Here is a 21,914-nt window from a genome sequence, read left to right as displayed (position 1 = left end):
GCCTTAGGTCTTTGTCGAGGGTCTCGTGGATCAACGGTGGAACGGTAAGCCTAATGTTACTACTGATGGAATATTGTTCTCTGCCATTGAGGAGTTGGATCTTAGAGCCACTGCACAGGAAGTGAATCCCAAGGAAACAATCAATCCATACTTAAACCAAAATGGCAAAATGTACCTAAAAAGAACAGGTATTGTCTACATTGTCAAAAGGTTGGCCATTATGATGATGAATGTCGATTTAAGGCAAGAGGCTTACAGCTCAAATCCAAGAATCAAACCCCCATACCCCAGTTGGGTAACCCCCAACAAGGGAAGCAAGGTGGTGGCAACCCTTAGGAGGGGCAATGATGAGGTCACACCCACACTGCCACCTGTCTGTCATCATAGTCAATGAACTACTCAACTTCAAAGGGTTTGTTTGATCGGTCTGCAAAGGTACACATCATCTCCTTAGAGACATCGGATACAAGTCTCGTTCATATTTGCGAGTTGCCTCTTGATGAGGTGCCTGCAAAGGCCCACTCGTCATAGCCGAACACATCAGCACTTGTTTGGCTTGTGGATAGTGGAGCTACCTATCACATGACTCCTAGAGCGGACATTTTTATTTCCCGAGTCCTTGCAGCTAGAAGTGTTCGCGTAGGAAATAACTCCTCAGTCACGATTTAGGCCTAGGGTCGCATCAGTTTTCCCACTAACGTGGGTTCAGATCTCGCTTTGCTAGATGATGTCTATCATGTCCCCCAACTTGGGGTGAACTTGTTGTCCGTTTAGTAGCTTTGCCAATTGGGACGAGCAGTTTTCTTCATAGTGACCACAGTCGAGGTCCTAGACTCTCAGGATGGTTTAGTGAGTGCTCGCGGCAAGGCACAACCTAATGGCCTTTACCACACGATCCACTTTCTTATCAAGCGAAGTGTCGATGATTTGGAGTTCCATCACTTCCAGGCTTTGGCCACTACACGGGAGTCCACGGACTTTGAGTGTCTTTGGTATTTTCGTTTAGAACATCTTTTCTATGACTCTCTTTATGAGTTGTCACATCAGGGGATGGTTGAGGGCCTTCCATGCCTAAAACTATCTCAAGAGGTCTATAAAGCATATTAACTAGATAAGCAACATTATACACCCTTTTCTCAGCAGTCTCTCACTCGTGCTGTTGAATCCCTTAGGCTCATTCATGTCGATCTTTGTGGTCCCATATCCACTGCTGCCTTAAGTGGCACACTATTCTTCTTTTTGATAGTGAACGATTTCTCTAGATACATATGGGTATACTTCCTCGAGCACACATCTGATGCTTTTACTCATTTTAGTGCTTGGGTGCTGTTGGTCCACAACCAAAAACTGGTTGTCGTGTGGATACTATGAGGAGTTATCTGGTGGCGAGTTTATCTCCCATAAGTTTTTGAGTTTCTATAGGAGTAGGCATTGCACATCAACTCACCTCTATGAACTCCCCTGCACAGAATGGAGTCATAGAGTGTAAGAACCAGACTGTCCTAAATATGACACGCTCTATGTTGTTCGCAACAAAGCTCCTTGAGCACCTTTGGTTCAAGGTTGTTAATACTTCAATGTACATCCATAATCGATGCCCGACTACGGTGATTCCTAAAAAGACTTTGTACGAGGTACTTTTTGGCTCTTGGCCTGTTATTTCGCACTTTAGATTTTTCGGTAGTCGTGCTTATACGCACACTCGTAATGACAAGATAAGAAAGCTCACCCCTAGAGTAGATCTTTTGATTTTTGTGGGCTATTCTTCCAAAGCAAAAGCCTATCGTTTGTTTGATTCTCAAAAGAACAAGGTGATTCTTAGGAGGGATGTCATCTTTGATGAGAGGGACATCATGTAGTCTTTTGCACTAGACTCTTTGTTCTCCCCTTTGCTCATATCATTTGAGATCGTGCCTATTGAGTCAGTTCTACCGCCCGCTCTTGATCTTCTTGCAGATACTTCAGCTCCCGAATGTCCTCCTCAAGACCTGTTACCTCACTGTACTAGTAGACCATGCGAGATTCAAGGATTCTTCCATCGGATTTTACTTTGAAGGGCCTTAGAAAGGTTGCTCGGCTCGCTCCTCATGCTTTATATGTATCGTTGTTTATAGTTGATTACATTGCACATTCTGAGTTGGACAATTGGTAGAAGGCTCTCCAGGATTGTTTATGGCATGAGACCATGGAGAAGGAACTGTATAGTATTGATCGAAATGGACTTGGACATTGGTGGATCGTCCTCATCACAAGCCGATCATTGGGATGAAGTCGATTTTAGGACCAAGCTAAAGGCTGATAGTACTTTAGACAAATATAAGGCTTGCTTTGTAGTGCAAGGTTTCCGACAAAAGCACAGCATTGACTATGAAGAAACTCTCGCACCTACTGCTCAACTAACATTATTTCGTTTGTTGGTTATACTTGCCACTCACCACAATTGGCTGATCTATCAAGTGGATGCCAAAAGTGTCTTTCTCAATGGTTATTAGGAGGAGGAAGTCTATATGGAGTAGCCTCATAACTTTTCTTCCGTTGACCGAGCTAACAAGGTATTTCGCTTGTGGAAAGCTCTTTATGGGCTGAAGCAAGCACCGAGATCTTGGTACCATAGGATGGATGAGTTCTTACGGACTCATGAATACCATTTTACCTCCTATGATCCAAATCTCTATGTGCACACTACTAGTGCGGGGATCAACTATATCCTGCTCTATGCTGATGATATACTACTCACTGGCTCAGATCTTGCACCTTTAGTAGAAATTAAGGTATAGCTTTACGCTATCTTCAAGATGACAAACTTAGAATTGTTGTCTTATTTCTTGGGAATTGAGATTGTTAGATCCAAGGGAAGTATCTTTCTACCACAACATAAGTATGGCCTATACCTGGTGGAACAATATTGCACTGGTCAGACACGGCCAGTGGGCATGCCTCTAGATCCCACTGTCTATCTGCATAAGGATCCCTCGGGTCAGCCTTTTAATGCTCATACTTATCGTTCTATTGTAGGGAAATTACTTTGGTTGATTCATACTAGGCCAAATGTTACGTTATTAGTTAGTTTGCTTAGTATTTTAATGTACCTAGAATGTCTCATTGGGTTGCTTGTCTTCGTGTGTTAAGATATTTAAGGTGTACTTATAATTTTGGACTAACTTATGGACATGGTTTATGCTTGCAGGGATACACTGATTCTGACTGGGTGGGAGACCCTAATACTCGGCGTTCTCATAGCGGCTACCTCTACACCTTGGGCACAACATCCATCTCTTGGACAAGCCGTAACCACAAGATGGTGGCAGCTTCTATGGTCAAGGTAGAGTATCGGGCTCTCTTCGATGGCACTACGGGGGCTATCTATTTAAGGAACTTGTTGGCTACACTTCAGTTCCCTTGTAAGTCACCTACATTTGTCTACTGCAACAATCAGAGTACCATTGTCCTTACGGGCAATCCTATCATCTCTCCTTGAACATGGCACGTGGCGGTTCACTACCATTTCACCAGAGAGTAGGTCGAGCTAGGCAGCATTCGCCTAGAGTTTGCGCTGTCAAGCAACGCTTTTGCATATATTTTGATCAAGGTGATCAACTAGCCGGTTCTATAGTATCTTCTACTGCGAATCGGCTCGGGTATACCCTCTTTTACTTCTCCAGATTGACGGGGAGAGGATACTTCTCTCTTACTTCTCCTTCCAGTTTGAGAGAAGGCGGTTTTTTTATCTTAATAGTGAGGGTAATGATGTTTACAGCTTTTTACTTTGTCATTTATTTCTTATGTGTTATATATTATGGATATTTGTAGCTTCATCAGTATCGTCAAGATGACATGATTGTAAAAGGGCGCTTGGATAAGTGAATTCTCCTCCAAGGACACTGTCCAAGTGACACCATTGCATCACATTCTACATGAGCATAAATATTTACATTTTTCTTTGCACTACCCTATGCATCGGCATTCTGTTCATGTAAACATACATCTGTGCGGATTTATCACTTTTAAGTCTCTCTTAGAGTGGTTGACTATGGATCCATCACCATTATCGTGGCATTGTACATGGTAGTCTTCGAAGACACTCTTTTCCTATGCTTCCATGTTGGCTTTGCTTGTTGTGCTTGCTTTCCCGTTTTGCCTCTCTCTCCACATACTCTCCATATGATCGGCACACACACATACACACTTAGAAATCCCTAGACACTTATCCTAGTAGTGTATGGGATTGTTTTGCTTGTTGTATGAAGGTCATGGGACAATCCATTCTTATATTTCCGTACTTCGGGGTATAGTGACTCAATGGGACGAATACTAATTTGAAATCTTCACTTAATGCTAAATCTTTTGAGCAAATCACACGAAAAGTCTTTTATTAAATTTTTTTAAAAAAAACACAAAATCCATCGTTGATTCCATCTACCTTTGTAGGACTTGATAGGCCCTTGGGTAACCAATGAGTATCCTTGGTCCGATACCTTGGCCTCTCTGGGGTGATCACTTGGGCTCCCTTGGTAAGATAACTATCGTCTCTATAGTTTTGGTAGGTCATTGTGGGCAATCAATATATACCCTTTGCTCGATACTTTGTTTTGGGCCTGGGATGTTGAGCTAAAAATATATTGGTGTGACTTAAGTAGCCCCAAAACATACTTAATCAATGAAAAAAACCTCTTATTTTAAAAAGAAATGTGATCCTAGAGAGTTATTGTGTCCCACATACAAAACCCTAATTTGGGTGCCTCAAACTTTCTATGAATAGGCATGCAATCCACTACCCTCGCTCAATCTTATTTTTGTAGGTTTCAACAGTCATATCTTTGCTGTCTACAACCTGTTCATAGAGGAGATCGTGGTCAGAGCTTCCACTAGCCACCTGCTACCGTCTAGCGCTTGATTCTAGCCTTCCTCCAGTTAGGTGCCACCGCCTACAATTGACAATTGTCGAGAAGTTCCAGGAGCTGTCGCCTACAATTGGTAGCTATCACCATCAGTTGGTTGTTGTCGCCATCATCTGCTTTCTTCTTTGAATGCTGCGTTTTGGTTTTCTGGCTGTCGCCCTTAACATTCTCTCATCACTATCTGTTGCGTATACACCTAACAGCTGTTATGTAGATTTTCTCTCTCCTCAAGTGCTTGCGTTTTTAGTCTCTCTCTCATGCACTGCTGTTTGTATTAGATCTAGCCTTCCTTGGCTATGTTTGCTAGTGTTCAACACTCAAAGACTGCCTTTGCTATGATTCGAGATCCGTTCGGAGTACATCACACTCTATAGCTCATAACCTCTACCTTGATCTTAGAGATACGAGAGTTTAAGGTTCAATATTAACTACATGGTATGTTTGCTACATGAGCATTGTATATTCATTATTCATTCACTTTATTATTCATTGTGTTCACTATCTCTAAGCTACCCTAACTGTGTTTTGAGTTTATTAATCTGTGCTTTGTCATACGATTGGTTTCATGCTTTTTGTGTTTAGAGTGTTTCTTCACATGGTAGCCACATCTAGGATATAAGAGGGGGTGTTAGCAATCATGTGTATCATGCATAATCATCTCGCCGATGAGCTTCAATCTAAGTTAGATGTAGATATTATGAGCTTTGACATTCAATTTGTCATGTGTTTTGATGAACGAGCAGCTCTAGTTAGAGCATGCATTATTTTTCAATCAGATTTAGGAGTGTTCACATTGGTTGGTAGTTTTCTACCTCAATGCATTTTTTTTTTAGTGGGTTTTGGACTACGCTCACACTAGTCAAGATGAGGCGACCAATTAATCCAGTAGGTGATAACATATTTATGGCCAATTTGACGAAGTTGTCCGAATTTGGCCATTATTGCTATTTATAGCAGGTCCAATCATTTGGCTGATTACTTTCAGGTTTTTCTTTGCAGTATGAGCACACTCCAACGTGTAGGGACTATTCTCTGTTTTCCGGTGCTACCTTTTGTCATCAGTTAGATTTGGTGTGCTCTCACTAACGCCTTGTTTTTATGTAGGGATTGATCAGTCCTCATTGTATTCAGCTTGCTTTCAGAGAACAGTGCATATTTTGTCCTTCCATTGGAATCTTTGTCTTCCCTTCTCTCTTTGTGTTCGTGTTTTCTCTTGTGTTTCACACTCTCACAGTAGAAGCCATGCAAGTTTGGCAATGGATTTCGAGCTACTGGAAAGAAAAGTCACCTAGACACTACTTGAAGATCTTATGAACAGAGAAAGGCTTTGTGGGCAAATAATAAATGCTTCATTTGTGGAGAGGATGGTCACATGGGTGATGAATGTTGTCATGAGGATGCAAAAATTTGATGCTTTGCTTTGCATTTGATTAAAGAGTTAATCAAATGTGCAAATGTGACTTGAACATGTGAGGTTCTGGTTAAGTTATTTCACAATGTGGGACTTGGGACCTCGAAATATCAATGACTCTTAAAGGCAAAAACTATAACAAGTTTTATTGGACAAGTATGAGGTGATGATTGGTGTTAGAATTTAGGCTAGACCATTTAATTAGCCATAAATATCAGTGTTGGTGACACTAGAGAATTGACATTAATTAATTAATTAATGCCAATTTTGAGCTAACGAGCACTTAGGACCACTTGGGTGATGAATTGGCCTAGCGAATTTAATTGTTGGTTGGTCAAATTGTTTTATTGAAACATGAATAATTATTAAATTAATTTTCAGAATTATTATTTTGAAAATTAATTCAGTAAAGTTGGATGACACTTGAAATTGTTTTGCAAGGCTACCACTCGGAAGACTTGCCCGTGCAAGTGGGAAAAATGTTTTTGGAGGTTGAAAGAGTGTCATTTCAATGTGGTGCAAGCTGAGAGAGAGAGGGAGGAGGCTGCCATTGCTACTGCAACACTTGACAGCCATTTCCAGCCAACAAGAGACCCTCCAAGAGTTGGTGACATGCCTAGAAGAGATTATAGCAATAGCGGTGACAATAGTTCGCGGGCTGTTTCAGCCAAGTAACATCATATTTGGGGTGTTTGACCAATGGAGACGGCTTTTTATGGATGTCTAGATAGGGCAATAGTTGATTTTTTCCATTTTCTCGCAATAGAAGTCTGAATTTTCTTCTTAGTATTCTCTCTCATCCTCTAGCCTATTCTCATCCTTTTTTAGCAATTTCCAGCAGATTCAACCATTGAAGGTGTGAATTTTGGCGAATCTCTATTGTAAACCCTAATTTATAGCAAAAATCAGGGTTTGATAGCCACCGCAAGAAGCATGCTCTAAAATTGAAGGCCTAGAGACTTGAATTTCAATCACCGAAATTGGGGCAATTTTAGGAGATTCAAGTGGCCATTCAGCCAAAAAACTTTGGGGATGAATTTATCATCCAAGGAGCATAATTGAAGGCCAATCCTTGACCAAACCATAGGGCAAATTGGTTTGAAGGTTTGCTGGTAATTTATGATAGCAAGAGACACTTGGAGAGCAGAGGAGATTGAAGAATTTGTGTACTCCAATCTCCACCCATTTGCAACAAGTGATAATGAAAGACCACAAGGGGCGCCAATTCTTAGTGCCAACAAGCTGTCCATTGTCCAAGATTAAGTGGTAACATTTGCATTTTCAGTTCATGTGAATTTTATGCTTATTGTCATTGTTGATTAATTAGGTCATTACCACCCTCTAAGAGTGAAGGCTGGTTTTAAATGTCCCAAGAGAAACCAAACAAGTGATGATAATGAGGTGCAGAAGGGCAAGAAGGAAAAACCATTAGTTGGATTAGTGCATGGTTTGGTGGGCGAGAAATCCGATGGAAATCCAATGGAGTTATGCAGAGCATGGAGCAAAGTTAGGGATCACCCATTGATTTTCTTAACCTTGGTACTAAGGAAATTTGATTTCCTCAAAGTTAGCAGACAAGCTAGGCATCTACTATTTGTGTAGAAGAAATACAGCTTGAGAGTGAGGTATATGCATATCTTGCCTTTGTCATACTTTGCCAAATACTACTATGATTGCAAGTTGCATGCATATGTTTTTATGTTTGAGCAGTTTTATATCATGCCGCTTGAGGGCTTTGATGTTTTGTTGGGTGTGCCTTAGTGTCTTAGGGTTTGGGTTGTTGTGGACACTTTTAGTGGGAAGATCACTTTGCTATTTCCTGAATTTGCAACCAAGTTAATGGCTCGCAGATTTATATTAGATTGTTGCTCTTTGCATTTGTGAAGGTAGGTTTAAGGTCTATCAAGAAGAATGCTTGGCTAGCACGCAGCTATTCCCAAGCCTTTAGTGGTTGGCACATCTTTGGGTTATGGTGTGTATTTCTCACCACATTATCCATAGTGTTCATTGTGGCACGTGTCTTGGATTTCTTTGTTAAAGATTGTGTTTTATCCTTTATTTGGATACTGCTCACTATGTGACCTGCTTGATCCACAATTGAAACACTTCCATTCTTTCATGCAATGTTAGTTTTATTCTTTGGAAAATCGCTTTTCTTATGGATACATGTTGGAGGAGAATTGGGAAGCATTATGAGCTCATAAGACTTTATCGTGTTTTAGCAACGGCTGCTTTTGCTGCTATGTGTGTGCTTCTTTAGGGGCTGAGTATTACTCTTGTCAACCACTCACTTTTTATCATTATTTTGGCATTATTTGTTGCCATCAGGCTCCATTTTCCATGTCTCAGCATGGTTGATAAGTTTCTAGAGACAATAAAAATCATGATAATTGAGAGTGGCTGCCAGCTCAAACTTTGAAATGTTAACCACCTTGAAATTCCCTCAACTTCTTGAAGATGATGATTCTCTTAAAGTGTTGAAGCTTCAAGAGTAGCTCCCAAAATCCATTTGTGTAGTTGTCAAATGATTCATTCTTCTGTTACCAAAGCCAACCCCATTCCATCTTTACACGTCTTTTGAATTCGACATGGAGATATCGGTCTTGTAACATGTAAATGAAGGACCTCCAAGACTTTAGAGCATCTTGATCATACAACCTTATTCGCTAAGTGTGGCCTAGGTTGGTCAAATGTAGAGATACAAACTTGAGCTTTTCTTTTCTTTATCATTATCACAACAGTATAGTATTTGCGATTAACAAATAAACTCAAGCAAAGATCAAGATTATATTAATTATCATATGTACTAAATTTAATCTTCTTGTCAAGTTGGCATAGTGACCTAGTCTTCTTCTTATTATTATGAGGTTGAAGATGTTAGAGATTTAGTCAACCCTTGGACTAGCATTGTCAGGCCACAATTGTAATGTTAGCTTTCTTGAGCACAGTCTTGATGGCATGCAACTTTGCTGGAGGAAGCCCTAGCAAGCACTGTTTGTAGAGTCAAAGGGGGCTGCTCTTGTTTTTGTGTAGGTGATTCAATTGACAACGTCTCTTGAGATTGACGTGGAGCTTTAGGCTATTATGGACCATAAGGTCCCGGTGTTATCAACTCTTTTTTCAGATCTAAAGCTCGATGGGGAGAATTACCACATATGGTGGGTAATGATGTATGCCATCTTGGAGTCCTATGATTGGTGGAGCTCGTAACCGAGGCTATAGACCATTCTATAGCTCATGATGCCTCCAAGCTTTCTACTGATGATAAAGTTGAGTTGCTCAAGGTACAGGCACATTGGGATAAACTAAATACCCACATCTATTCTTTTTTCATCTCTCTTGCACTCTAGTCGGTATTGCTCACATCAACCACTTGGCCGTGTCTCTAGAGATATGGTTGGAGTTGGATCTAATGTACAATTGGATGATTGTTATAAAGTGTATGTCTTGAGAGGTTTAGATGTAGACTTTAAGTCCCAACAAGTCTTTTTCTATGTGGGAACATGTTAATAAGCTTCGATGTTGGAGTGGATTGTGGATAGTAGCCCTTCTCACCACATGACTCCTCCTTCAAATGGTATTACCCGTATGCTTCCGATGCATGGGAAATTTCTCATAGGTGATAGCTCTTTAGTCCCAATCAAAGCCAAAGGTGATATGCAACCGATTTTGGATGGGCAAGGTAGTGCCCACACATAAGAGATTCTCTATGTGTAAGGTTTAGGGTATTATCTTTCACTGAGCTAGATTTTTGCTCTTGGCCTTAACAATTGAGTTTGACAAGGACTCCTTCCGAGTTCTTGATGGAGCTTCTCGATGGGTTCTTTGTGCATCATGAGAAAAATGGAGCGTATAAGATGTGGACTTCATCAACATTTTTTTCTTTTATTCTTTTTTCTCAAACTTAATCTACCTATGGCATGGTCCGTTTGGCGATCTCAACTATGAGTACCTTTGGAAGGTAGCTCATGGTCAACTTGCATGTGGATTGCCAAAGATTGGGGTGAGCCACTGGCCATGTGTATCTTGCATTCATGGGGCAAGCAACATAGAGATGCTATTTTCAAAAGGCTTCACGTAGGGCTTTGGAGCTCTTGGAGCTTGTTTCGACGGACTTATGTGTCACCTTTGCACCTACAACTCAGATGGCGACCATTAGGGTTGTTCTTGCCTTAGCTAGCCATAGGAGATACCCAATTTATTAGATTGATATGAAGTTTGCTTTCCTTAATGGAAATTTGAAGGAGAAAATCTATGATGATTGTCCATATGGCTTTCCCTCATCTATAGGTTAAAGAAGCTCCTTTACGGCCTCAAAAAGGCTCCATGTGCTTGGAACGAGAATATAGACTTGTTCCTCCAAGGAAAGTTAGGCTATCAACATTTTGCTTTCAATTCCCAATTGTATGTTGACACCTCCATTGGAGGGCACACATTGTTTGTGCTTTATGTGGATGATCTCATCTTGACAGGTAACCATGCAAAAGGTCAAGTAGACAAAGGATGCACTATATGAGGTGTTTGAGATGATACATATGTGCCTTCTCCACTTCTTTCTAGGTCATGAGATTTGACAGACTTTGGGGGGGATTTTCATCTCCCAACAACAGTACATGTAGGAGCTTTTGACTACATTTGAGATGGAGGAGTGTAAGGCTATTTCTACTTCTATGGATCCACACTGGAAGGCTATGGCCCATGCAAATTCACGGGTGGCGAATGCTACGCACTAAAGGTAGTTGATTGGGTCATTAATATGACTCCTTAACACTTTGATTGATTTGTATTTTCTTATAGGTTTGCTTACAGGGTTTATGAGTGGACCCAAGTCGGTTCATTGGAAGGTTGCTTTGAGGATTTTGCAGTTTCTAAGGGGGACTCCTGATCTTGGTATTCATTATCCAGTAGGTATTGGAGATTTGCATTTGGTTCTAAAGCTAGATGGATTCAGATTGGCCCGAAATGTTGACCACAGGAGGTCAACGACATCATATTGCTTTACTTCGAGTGCAGGTGTTATCTCGTGGAGTAGCAAGAAACAGTCAATAGATACCCTTTCTTCTACAAGGCAGAGTATAGAGCAATGTCTTCTACCACATGTGAGACAGTGTGGTTTTAAAGTTACTAGGAGAGCTTAGTTGGCATGGTGACAAGGAGAGTTGCATTGCTTTGGCATAGAACCGTGTATTTCATGCAAGGTTGGAGTACATTGAGATCCAATACCATTTTTTAGGAGAAGATATTGGGTGAGACCATTGATGTATCATGTGGTATGCTGGAAGACAGAGGATGGTTTAGTAGATTTGTTTACGAAGGTGCTTCCTCAGGTTGTTCTTTGACATCACTCCATATCCCTGAGCCTTATGCCCCATCCAAGATCTAAGAGGGGGTGTTAGAGATTTAGTCATCCCCTGGATTGGCATTGTCGAGCTATAGTTGTATAGTTAGTTCTATCAGGCACAATTATGCATTTCCTGTTAGTTTGGGCATTTTCCAGTAGTCACCAAGAGTAGGCACCTTATGTCGGGCAGGTCAGGCAGGCGGCAGTGCCACATGGCACACCTGGGGCAAATCACAGTTTTTCTGCATTTTTAATGTGCAGTCAGCCATTTTCAGCAGCTGGTTGGCCAGATTTAGCTGGCTGACCTGGTCATTTTAGTGGCCTATTTTTAGCTATTTATTGGCAGCCTTTAGCCAGCCCACTTCACTTGTCTGCTTTTAGGTGGAGAGAAAGATTGGCTTGCAGAGATACTTAGACAACCCATTTGTACATCCGCCTTCTTCATTTCAGCATTCATTTACTGCAGATGTCTGGTCCTACTGTCTCTTTTCTCTTTCCCTCTTCTCTCGTGTTCATTGTCTTTCAGTCTTGTCCATATGCTTTTGCATTTGCTGCACTCTAACAGGAGAAGTGGCAAATGGGGATAATTGCAAAGAACACTAATTCCTTTGTCGATGATGAGATCTTCCATGAGAAGGGTGGGACTCTTTGTTACTTGATGATGATCCATCAGAAAAAGGCACTGAAGAAGAGTATGGACATTAGCAGTACCTTTTTCTATTGAAATATGACGAGCCCTTTCATTTGACCCACTTCGCCTCATGGAAGTTATTGCAATGAGATCATATTCAGGATTTTGGCTAACTTATTTAGGACTTCCACATGATATCGTATTCATGTTGCATGCATGGGGGAAGGATGGGAAAATTTTTCAGGATTTTGGCTAAGTTATTGTTGTATGGGGTAGAGACATATGGCACACACTAGCTCTATGGGAATGAGATAAGGTGGTGTGAGTGCGACAAGACCTCAAGGGAATTGAAACTTTAAAGCTACTTTTTGGTTTGACTGTACTATTGCTGCAAGTAGCTTTAGGTTGAGGAGGCAATTGAGAGTCCATCACCATTTCCCTAGGCCTAGGTCAGCTAACAGAGTTGTGCATCTTTCAAGGTTAGCCGTACATAAATAGGAACCTTGAGGTTATTTGTAAGGGAGGACTCTTCACTCTTAAATTAAAATTCGAGAATCCAAGCCTTGGGTTAGCTCGATGCCTACAACTGAGGGGTGCGGACTGGTGGTATGGTGATGTGATGGTACTACCCTAGGCTCAAAGGAGAGCCAGAGAGTTTCTGCAGTTTGGACATGAGTTGAGATGGCAATCGCTCTGTCTTTTCAGCTGTGCTTGTTTGCCGTCATGTTAGGGTCTTGAAGGCTGGCTAATCTTGGAGGCGAGGCCTCTCTGGCTTCCACAGCCTACAAACCCCTAATACCATAAAAAACAAACACAATGCTCAAAATCATAGGACTATCTATCTTGCTCATGAACTGTAGAGCCTCTTTGACTCACCCATGAGCCTGAGGTTAGCATTATGATTGGGCCTCGGATTTCAAAACTCAAAGTGGTCTCTCATGCCACAATCCCATACAATTGACCTCCTCAACTTTGGGGCACCATCCAAAGTTCACTGACATTGGCTGCTCATTGCCAACCTCAGTAGATGCACAACTCTTGTGAGGCTCACCTATGGATGGCCATTGGTGGTGGGAAAAAATGATGTTCTGGGTGTTTAAATGCACTAATAGTGCCTTATGGCTAGTCCTCCTTTCAGGAATTTCTGTATTGGACTTCTTGAAAGTAATGTTACTTTACTATAGTAGATGACAGTTTCATACTTTTCACCTTTGCATTAGTGTCTTCAAAGAGGAAGGTGTCTGCCATGTAAATTTCCAAGTTTGGTTTGCAGTCTCTAATGGTGAGCACAAGTAAAAGTTGACTTCTCTTCTTATTTGTACAACTATTTTTGTATTTGTGTAGTACCCAAGAGTGTATATTATAATCGGGTTAGCTGCAATAGCCACATATGTTGGACAGCTCGCCATTCTTGCTTTGATAGCTCTTTTTGGTGCGGCCACAGCCTACATGGTATCCTCTTGTTACACGCATCAGAGATGTATGCTAAATAAATTTTCCAGTTCCGTATGCTTAGTACTGAATGTAATTTTTGTTTGCAGGCTACTTCACTTCGGAAAGTGTTCACTCTTTGCCTTTCTTATTTGATTTTTACAAAGCCATTCCAGAGTGACCATCTACTGGGAATGTTGCTAATTTTTGTCTCTATAGGCATGAAAATGCTTTTCAAGACTCAGAAAACTAGCACCACAATAAGGCATGATGTAATGACACCAACAACAGCAGATGAGGAGCAGATTGAATTCAACCCATCAGCATCCGGAGAGTTCAATTTAAAGGACAGAAGATAAAATAGGGTGTCTTTTTGTATCAATAGCCAATCTTCATTGTATCCTTATGTGAGAGGGCTTTGAAAAAAGTCAGGTTGTATTACCACATACAATACGTGAATGATGAGTTACACAAAATTCTTCCTGCTCTAGAGCTTCGAGGTAGTAGGATCTACTGTAATGGTTCAGTAGTTTTATCTAACATGGCTGCTAGACGTGTCTCAAAGAGCCATCATCAATGGCAGGGTTCATTGGAACAAACTTATCTACTGTTTCACATAGGCTCATGTCACCAACTGGTGCATTTACATTGTAAGACTCATGAATGTAGATTCAAATAGGCACAAGCTATTGCTCAAGTGCATGCTCAGAGATGCAACTTCCTTGAGCTCCTACACTTGGCTGAGAAATGATAAAAGTAACTGTGGGTTTGTACAGCTTTGGTTTCTTCAATTTATTCGTCTTGAGAAACTCTTAGGGCTCGGAGTGTTTTTTCGCTAATAGCCCAAGGTATGCCTTTGCTTGTTTAGTGAGAATTGATTCTATGATCATTGAGAGAGAACTTGCATACCAGATGAAGCGGAAGTGACATCTAATTAGGTGCACGTTCATGAGAAAGCTGTGCATGTTCATGCTTTAATAATACTCCAAGAAAATGCATCAAGAGGCAATACCAGGAAGGCACAAATGTTATATTTCATTACAATATGCGAAACTGATGCAAACAAGGCTGAGAAAGGAGAGGCTGCGCTTTAAAATCACTGTTTTTGACAGTAGTAAGCTCCAGGCAACCCCAAAATCTTTGAGGAGGGATCAAGAAAGCTTGCTATGCAAAGCTTAATGCAGTAACAATAGGGATGGTGACAATTGGAAGTCGTGTCTTTTGTTCAAATCTCTGAGGAAATGATGTATTTATAACCAAAGGCAGCTTGCCCCAACACAAAGGAATCCAGCTCCATTCCAAATGGAAAGCTTGTCAAGTTGCACATTCCAAGACAACAATTGATGAAAACTTGATAAACTTGCCAGATGTGGTTTTGGATTTGCAATGAATCAACAAGACATGATACTGACATACTTGTGTTCCGATGGTCCATAGAACATCCATTTTGATGCTTGAGAAATATATCTTGGCCAAAATGAGTATCTTACCCCAACATTCTTGGCTTCCTGTCCATTTGGATATTCTCTTAAATGACTGAAATTCTCCCAGAAAGCAAAAGGCATACCAAAAGGAAAATCTACGGTCTAAATAGTTGTGTTTGATCTGTGGACCACAAAAAGTACATCAAAAGGGCTCTGTTTAGTGGCTAGATAGGATTGAATTGCAAATGAAATATATGAGCGAGCTAGCTTAAATTGATAAGCAAAATGTCAAAATTCTCTCTCAGATGTGTAAACAACCATTTTAATTTGAAGCATGAATAGACTTGTTCATTTTGGTTGGGCACTAGAAGTCTATGAACTACTTAAATCTTAGAAATGGTATTGAATTTGGTCAAACAATTTTATAGGTCCATGCCCATTTCAAAAGTTCATACCTCGATCTAGATCTAGATATTTTGGACATGCAGATTATGTTTTTCTTGTGAGTTTCATTTGTCAAAGATTGTTCTTCTCTTGATGTGCCATATTATTGGTTGGTTTGCTGTTGCCTCATTCATGTTTGGCTATGGAGGGATTTGAAAAGAGACATTAATGGCACTATGCACAAGGTTGGTCCATCAATTTATAGCCTTATGAGAAAGCAAATATAATTTTGATACACAATTTAAAATGAAAATCAAAGTTTCTCTATTTTGAATCTTAATGTGGGAGAATTCAATAGTTGGCTCACTAGGGCATAATAGTAAGCAATATTATTGATTGAGGAATAGAAGTGGTATAGTGGAGTCAAGATTCATGCAAAACAAGTGTCTATGCATGAATGTTGTGTGTCAAGTGGATAGAAATATAATATGCAAAGTAATAAATGAGTATATCAATCTCTTGGTTATGTCATCTTTTTCCACCATTGTCACTTTGTGTAAATTGCCTAGAATCACCTCTAAGTTTCTCCATGAGTTGATGACATACCTTGTGAGATCTTACAACATGTATTTTAGAAAGGTTAGTTATTGTAGACAATGCTCCTAATAAGATCTTTTTCCAATTGGATGGTAGTAGTAGATTATATTTCCACATTTGTTGAGAAAATCTTAGACACCATTTTGATATGGTAGGTAGTTATTCGTTTTAACAAAACTTTAATTGTACTTTATTGAAGAGATTTGAGTACAAAGTAATTGTATTATCTTTGCAAAATCAGAGCTTGAATTCGGCTCTAGGTCACTCAATGGAAGAATGAACACATAAGCTTTAATTGTTCTACCATTAGATAATGTCTAGATAGCATAAGTGGTAATAATCCTAGGACATGAGTAAGATAATTTTGATAGGGAGGTTTCACCTTTCTAGATGTATAGTCCATAGGAAATCTAAATCATAGCTAGTGTCAACCACAATGTGTAGGTAACCTAAGGAGTGAGCTTGAATCTAGTCCTTAACCCATACACTTCAAGAAAGTGGGCAAGGGTCACAATTCAATTGTTCATAAGCATGTAAAGAATATTTTGGAAGCCAAATAAACAATGGAGGTTGATTGCACTTGAACCCTCTTCCTTAGGTGACCCTATTACGAGGATGAGAACTGAATAAGAGTTTGAGTACGAACCTTGCTTGGGTTGGTATTCAAACACTAGCTCAAAGGCCAAATGAACAAATATTTGAGTGGGCAAGGGCCCAAACTTCCACAAACACTCAAATAATTTGAGGAAAGATGTTTCTTTTCATTCAATAGCAACATCAATATCTTAGAAATTTCAATTATGCAAAAGGTGGTCAAAGAGGAGTTGGTCATGTTGTTGTACGTGGTTTATTTCCATGTGGATAAAGCACCGTAGCTACCATTGATTGTGGTCATGGAAAAGACAAATGTATTGCAATGGGGTTGTAGCCCAAGTAGTTTGACTATGTGGGTGTGTACATGGGTGTTGTAGGCGAGCTCACGCTTAACCGCCAAGACCCACAAATCGCTTATTGTTCAAGCGTTTCAAGCAAACACCTATGGCTCTCTCACCTAGCCGACACACCTTTGGTCCTATGAGGTATAGAGAGCTTGCCTTGATGCCCAAACGAGTTGCCTTCTCCCTCAAGCACACCGATAGCTCCACGATTCATGATACGAGCTTAAGCAACCTCGGGCCTCTACCTTCAAGCTCCATCCTTCATAGCCGCATGTGAGACAAGAGAAGAAAGAGAAAAGAAAAAGAGAGGAGATGATGGAGAGCTTCTTCTCCTTGATCCCTCACCCTCACACACTCACTCCCTCACACTCTCACACTTCCTCTCTCAAGCACACACAAGCAAGTAAGAAGGAGAGAAGAAGACGAGTCCACTTTGCCACACACCAAAGAATGAGCTCCTCGTTCACTTTTCAACTTTATATACAAAACCCTAAATCCCTTTTGAGCGGTCATCCCCTTATCCCCCTTTTTACATGGTCGGATGCCATTTTTTCCATTGTTATCCTCTCTTACTAGCTTTCTTTCTGCCGCCCATCTACCTTTACAATTTGCACAAGAAGGAGCTTGGCGCTCTTTTACAAAAAGTTTTAGGGACACCTTGTATTTAAAAATGTGCTTTTGCCTTTTGACTTAGCTTTTGAGGCCGCCCTTGCTCTTTTAGTCGTTTTCCTTCTTACTTCTTCCATTGTGTTTAATTTCCTTCTGGGCCGCCTTTTTAGCTCCCAACTTGCACTTTTCCTTTTTTTTTTTTTGCTTTCTTCTTATGTTGAGGTTAACATTACCCCCCTCCTAGCCTAGTGCAAGTCCCATGGCACTGATGGGTAGTAGTTAGAAGGTGGAATGTGTGTAACCATATGGCTTTTTTGAGTTTTTATACAAGCCCTTGCGGGGGATGGTGTTGGATGGATCGGCCCTTGAAATTGAATATGGTGTTGGGATTGATCCCTCTTGATGCTCACGGTGGGTAGATTGGTCCTTTGAAATTTAAGATGGTGTTGGACGGATTCTCTCTCAATTCCGAGGTCATGACACCACGAGCTTAACATGGCTTTTCATTATTCCCTTCAAGTTGCCTTATTCCTTCACCTATGTCCGCTGAGACTTTACCACTTGCACAAGAGGAAGTCTGTACTTCTTATAAATGAATTACATTGTGCCTCGTGTTTTCCCTGCAAGAGTTGTTAGAGGTTCTTCCTAATCCTTGAGAGAGCCTTGCAAGAATATTCAGTGCTTACCTTCATCCTGGAGAGAGCATCCTTCATCCTTGAGAGGACCTCAGTAAAGTAGTTGAAGCTCCCCTACGTTTTTTCTAAGATTGCCATCTCTTGCACTGTTCCGAATGAGCTTCTTCATTCACTTTTTGATTGGGGCTTCCTTGGTCTTCCTCTGCTTCGTTTTGGCTATAGGGTGACATGTGCAACAATGGTACTGTAAGTTGATGATGATGTGGTTGCGTGGGGATTGGTCTTTACAAGAAACGGATCAACCAATTGAAATGGTGGGGGCCAAGAGTGTATTGCAATGGATGATGGTGTCTCCGAAGGTGATGGGTTGCAGCATTTGTATTTACCTGAAAATAAAATAAGATGCACTACATGGGGGTGTGTCTACCTTACCGTGTGGTGCATTGTGCTTGTGCTAATGGAATTGGGAGTTGGGTCAGGACCACAGGAAAGCTTGGGTGATGTCCCACGCTTGAGAACCTAGTTTGTGCATTGTTGGAGGTGCGGTGTGTGGCTTAGGGAGACAGGTCTAACCATAGGCGAATGTGACCTCCCTCGGTATGTCCTGCCCTCGATGTGCCCTAAGCATGACGTGGGCAATCAAAATGGGCTAGGGGGTTAGAGACAGAGCCGGCCGACTGAAGCCATCGAACGTTTCTAACTTGAGAACCCCTAGGTATAGTGACTGTGACCTTCGTGCGTTTTTTTTTTTTTTACACATTGATCCAACCATAGAATAAATATATTGGCTGCCATTGGAGGTCAATAAGAGTGGTGGGGGTATCCTTCTTATAAAAACATCCCTCTAAGGAGCCGCTTGTTGAGATGTTTGCAATCACACCTACTTCAGTCTCTTTGGATGGAGCAGTGAGGGCTCAGGACAAGAATCCCATAAGCACAGTAGGAGGATGTGCTGCCTAGACTTTCCTATAAAGCATTGTACTTGCTTCCTTTTTTCAATGAAATGATAGTACTCTTTTATTTTCAATAAAGTGTATATGTCATTGTCCATACACAAGATTGTGTTTATGAGTCCAAGTCTCAATCTTGGAACCTAATTCACTTGTGTGATAGTTGGTCTTGTATGTGTCTATGTCTTCATGAGTTTGGTCTTTATCTTTCAACCTCCATAGCTTTAGCATTGCTATCAGAGCCCAATCGGGCATAGCCTAGCTCAGCTTAGCTCATGACTTCACTTACAGCTTCATTCTCACTCCTCTCAACTTAGGCCCAACTTATGAGTGCATCTCTTCACTCCATCTTCACTACACTCTCTTGACAGCCATAGCCAGTCAGCACCCTGGCTTGTTGGAGATCCTGGATCTCTCCATCCAAGCAATATTTTCACAAGCTCTCTTTTAAGAAAACATTTATTTACTTCTGGCACAACTCCCTGTCACGTCACAGCCCACCGACATTGGCCAACCATAGCTCCATCATTTTAGAAATTCATTGTCGCGTTCTTTGAACAGGTACAGCATGTTCATACCATCCCTCGCTACGCGCTGCAATCTGAGCCACCACCATGGGGCTTTAAAAGCCCATGAGATAGGCTTTCTACCCATATGAAAAGGTTGGGAAATGAAAAGTCAACAATGCACAGTGAACAAAAAACCAGGCCAGCACAAAAACTAATGAAGACTCCATAGCCATTTCATTTCAAGCTCTCTTTTTTACTTAAGTTCCTTACTGTTCCCGTCAACTTAAGTTCCAGCCTACTAAATCTAAAGTTCTGAGCATCAAATCAAGGAGGGGAAGATTTGGATTTGGAAGATCTTGATGTTTTTGGAAGATCCAAGCAGATGCAAGCATAGTGTCTATTGGCACTCATTCAGTGACTTTTGCCACTTGTGTCCTTTGACACAACCAGCTCATTTTCTGATGTGATCTAAGAATTTTTGTGATGATTTGCTACCTCTCTAGCCATCCAACATGGGAAAAGACTCTCCAACAACTCATTCAAAGGAGTTCAATTTCACACAAACCCGCATCAAACTCATCCTAATGAAGAAGGGCCTATGGGCCATTACCACTAGACAAGAAAAGAAGCCTCAGGATGCAACTCTTGCAGTTACTTGGCATAATAATGATGACAAAGCACAAGCCATCATCAAATTGGAGTTGGATGATAGCTATATCCATCATGTAGATGCTTATGACATGTCCCATGACACTTCGGATAGATTAGATACATAGTTTGGTGCACAATCCAAGTCGTGTCGAATACATCCTTGGCATCTCATCTGAACTACATGGAAAGTCTTCTAACCCAACTTGCAGGGATAAATCTCAAAATGGATGAAGATATTTGTATGCCTTCTGATTATGATAATGTTTCAACCACCTTAATCAATATGACAAACCTTAAATTGATTGACTTTAAAGCTTCTTTGCTAGAGGAGGAAAAGAAGATAAAGGTCGAATGAAGAACCAAGCACCTCTAAAGATGAACAAATGATGCATGTCAGTACAGGAACAAAGGAAGAAAGGACCAGCTATTTTGTGACTTCTGCATAAGGACTGGACACACTGAGAAGTTATGTCATGCCAAGAAGAGGTCCCAAAAGGCCTATCTAGTTGATGTTAAAGAAGAAGAAGACCATGGAGCAAAAGAATAAGAATAAGAATAAGAATAAGAAGACCACCAGGAGAAGAACCTCATCAATTCTTCTATTCTGATAGACTTTGTTAGCCTTGTATTGCCTAGCCCTAATGCTTCTAACATAAGCTTGTAAACTCCTCATGTAACCTTGTTCTACAGCCTCTGTACACTTTGTGAGGCCCCTGTTATAGCCTCTAGATGTCCACCATGTCTTTGGTACCCACACTTAGCCTTTTTTGCGATAGCCTCTAGTTTTTACCAAGTTTGTGGTGTGCCCACACTTTTCAGGTGGTTGCTTACTAAAGCCTCTACACACTTTGTACTTCTGGTTGTGATTGAGGAGGGGTGTTGAGATTGCAATCACACCTACTTCAATCTCTTTGGATGGAGTAGTAAGGGCTCAAGACAAGAATCCTATAAGCATGGTAGGAAGATGTGTTGCCTAGACTTTCCTATAAAGCATTGTACTTGCTTCCTTTTTTCAATGAAATGATAGTACTCTTTTCTTTTCACTAAAGTGTCTATGTCATTTTCCACTCACAAGATTGTGTTTATGAGTCCAAGTCTCAATCTTGGGACCTAATTCACTTGTGTGACAATTGATCTTATCTGTGTCTACGTCTTCATGAGTTTGGTCTTCATCTTTCAACCTCCATAGCTTCCGCATTGCCATGTCCTAGATCCATGTTTCAACAACACTGCTTGCTGCCCCCTTTCAAAACTCGGTTATGTGTCTTTGGTCGGCCCTCACCTCTCTTTTGTCCTAGGTTGTGGTGGCTCTACTTCTGTGGGCCCTGCAATTTGTGTTTGAATGTGTAGCCCGTGCCTTAGAGCTATGCGGGTGATCTCCAACTTTTTCTTTAAGGACTCAACGGCCTCCTCTTCCTCAGATTGTGTGGCGTCCAAGAGAGTGCAAAGGAAGGCGCGTTGTTGGGCTTTCAAGGTCACCTGTGCGGCCTCTGCCCTATTCTCTG

The 21,914-nt window shown here is 41.0% G+C and overlaps 1 protein-coding gene across 4 annotated transcripts in view; it reads left to right on the top strand.

Annotated features, from left to right (window-relative positions):
* LOC148026901 (UDP-galactose/UDP-glucose transporter 4-like) overlaps positions 1-14,505 on the top strand; it is a 74,519-nt gene extending 60,014 nt beyond the window's left edge. The window contains exons 7-9 of one of the 4 annotated variants that reach the window (XM_087691423.1): positions 3,188-3,322; positions 13,626-13,733; positions 13,823-14,505. In XM_087691423.1, coding sequence (XP_087547549.1) covers positions 3,188-3,322; positions 13,626-13,733; positions 13,823-14,071 — 492 coding nt within the window. In that variant the 3' untranslated portion in view covers positions 14,072-14,505. The remainder of the gene's footprint in view (positions 1-3,187; positions 3,323-13,625; positions 13,734-13,822) is intronic. The other 3 variants (XM_087691422.1, XM_087691424.1, XM_087691425.1) reach the window with 3 other exon arrangements.
* Positions 14,506-21,914: the final 7,409 nt, after the last annotated feature.

This window comes from Lygodium microphyllum, chromosome 13, assembly GCF_053477565.2.
Source record: "Lygodium microphyllum isolate KBCC chromosome 13, Lygodium_microphyllum_v1.1.10, whole genome shotgun sequence".
Taxonomy (NCBI): domain Eukaryota; kingdom Viridiplantae; phylum Streptophyta; class Polypodiopsida; order Schizaeales; family Lygodiaceae; genus Lygodium; species Lygodium microphyllum.
Note: the sequence above shows the minus strand (reverse complement) of the source record. Positions and strands in the feature narration are given on the sequence as shown.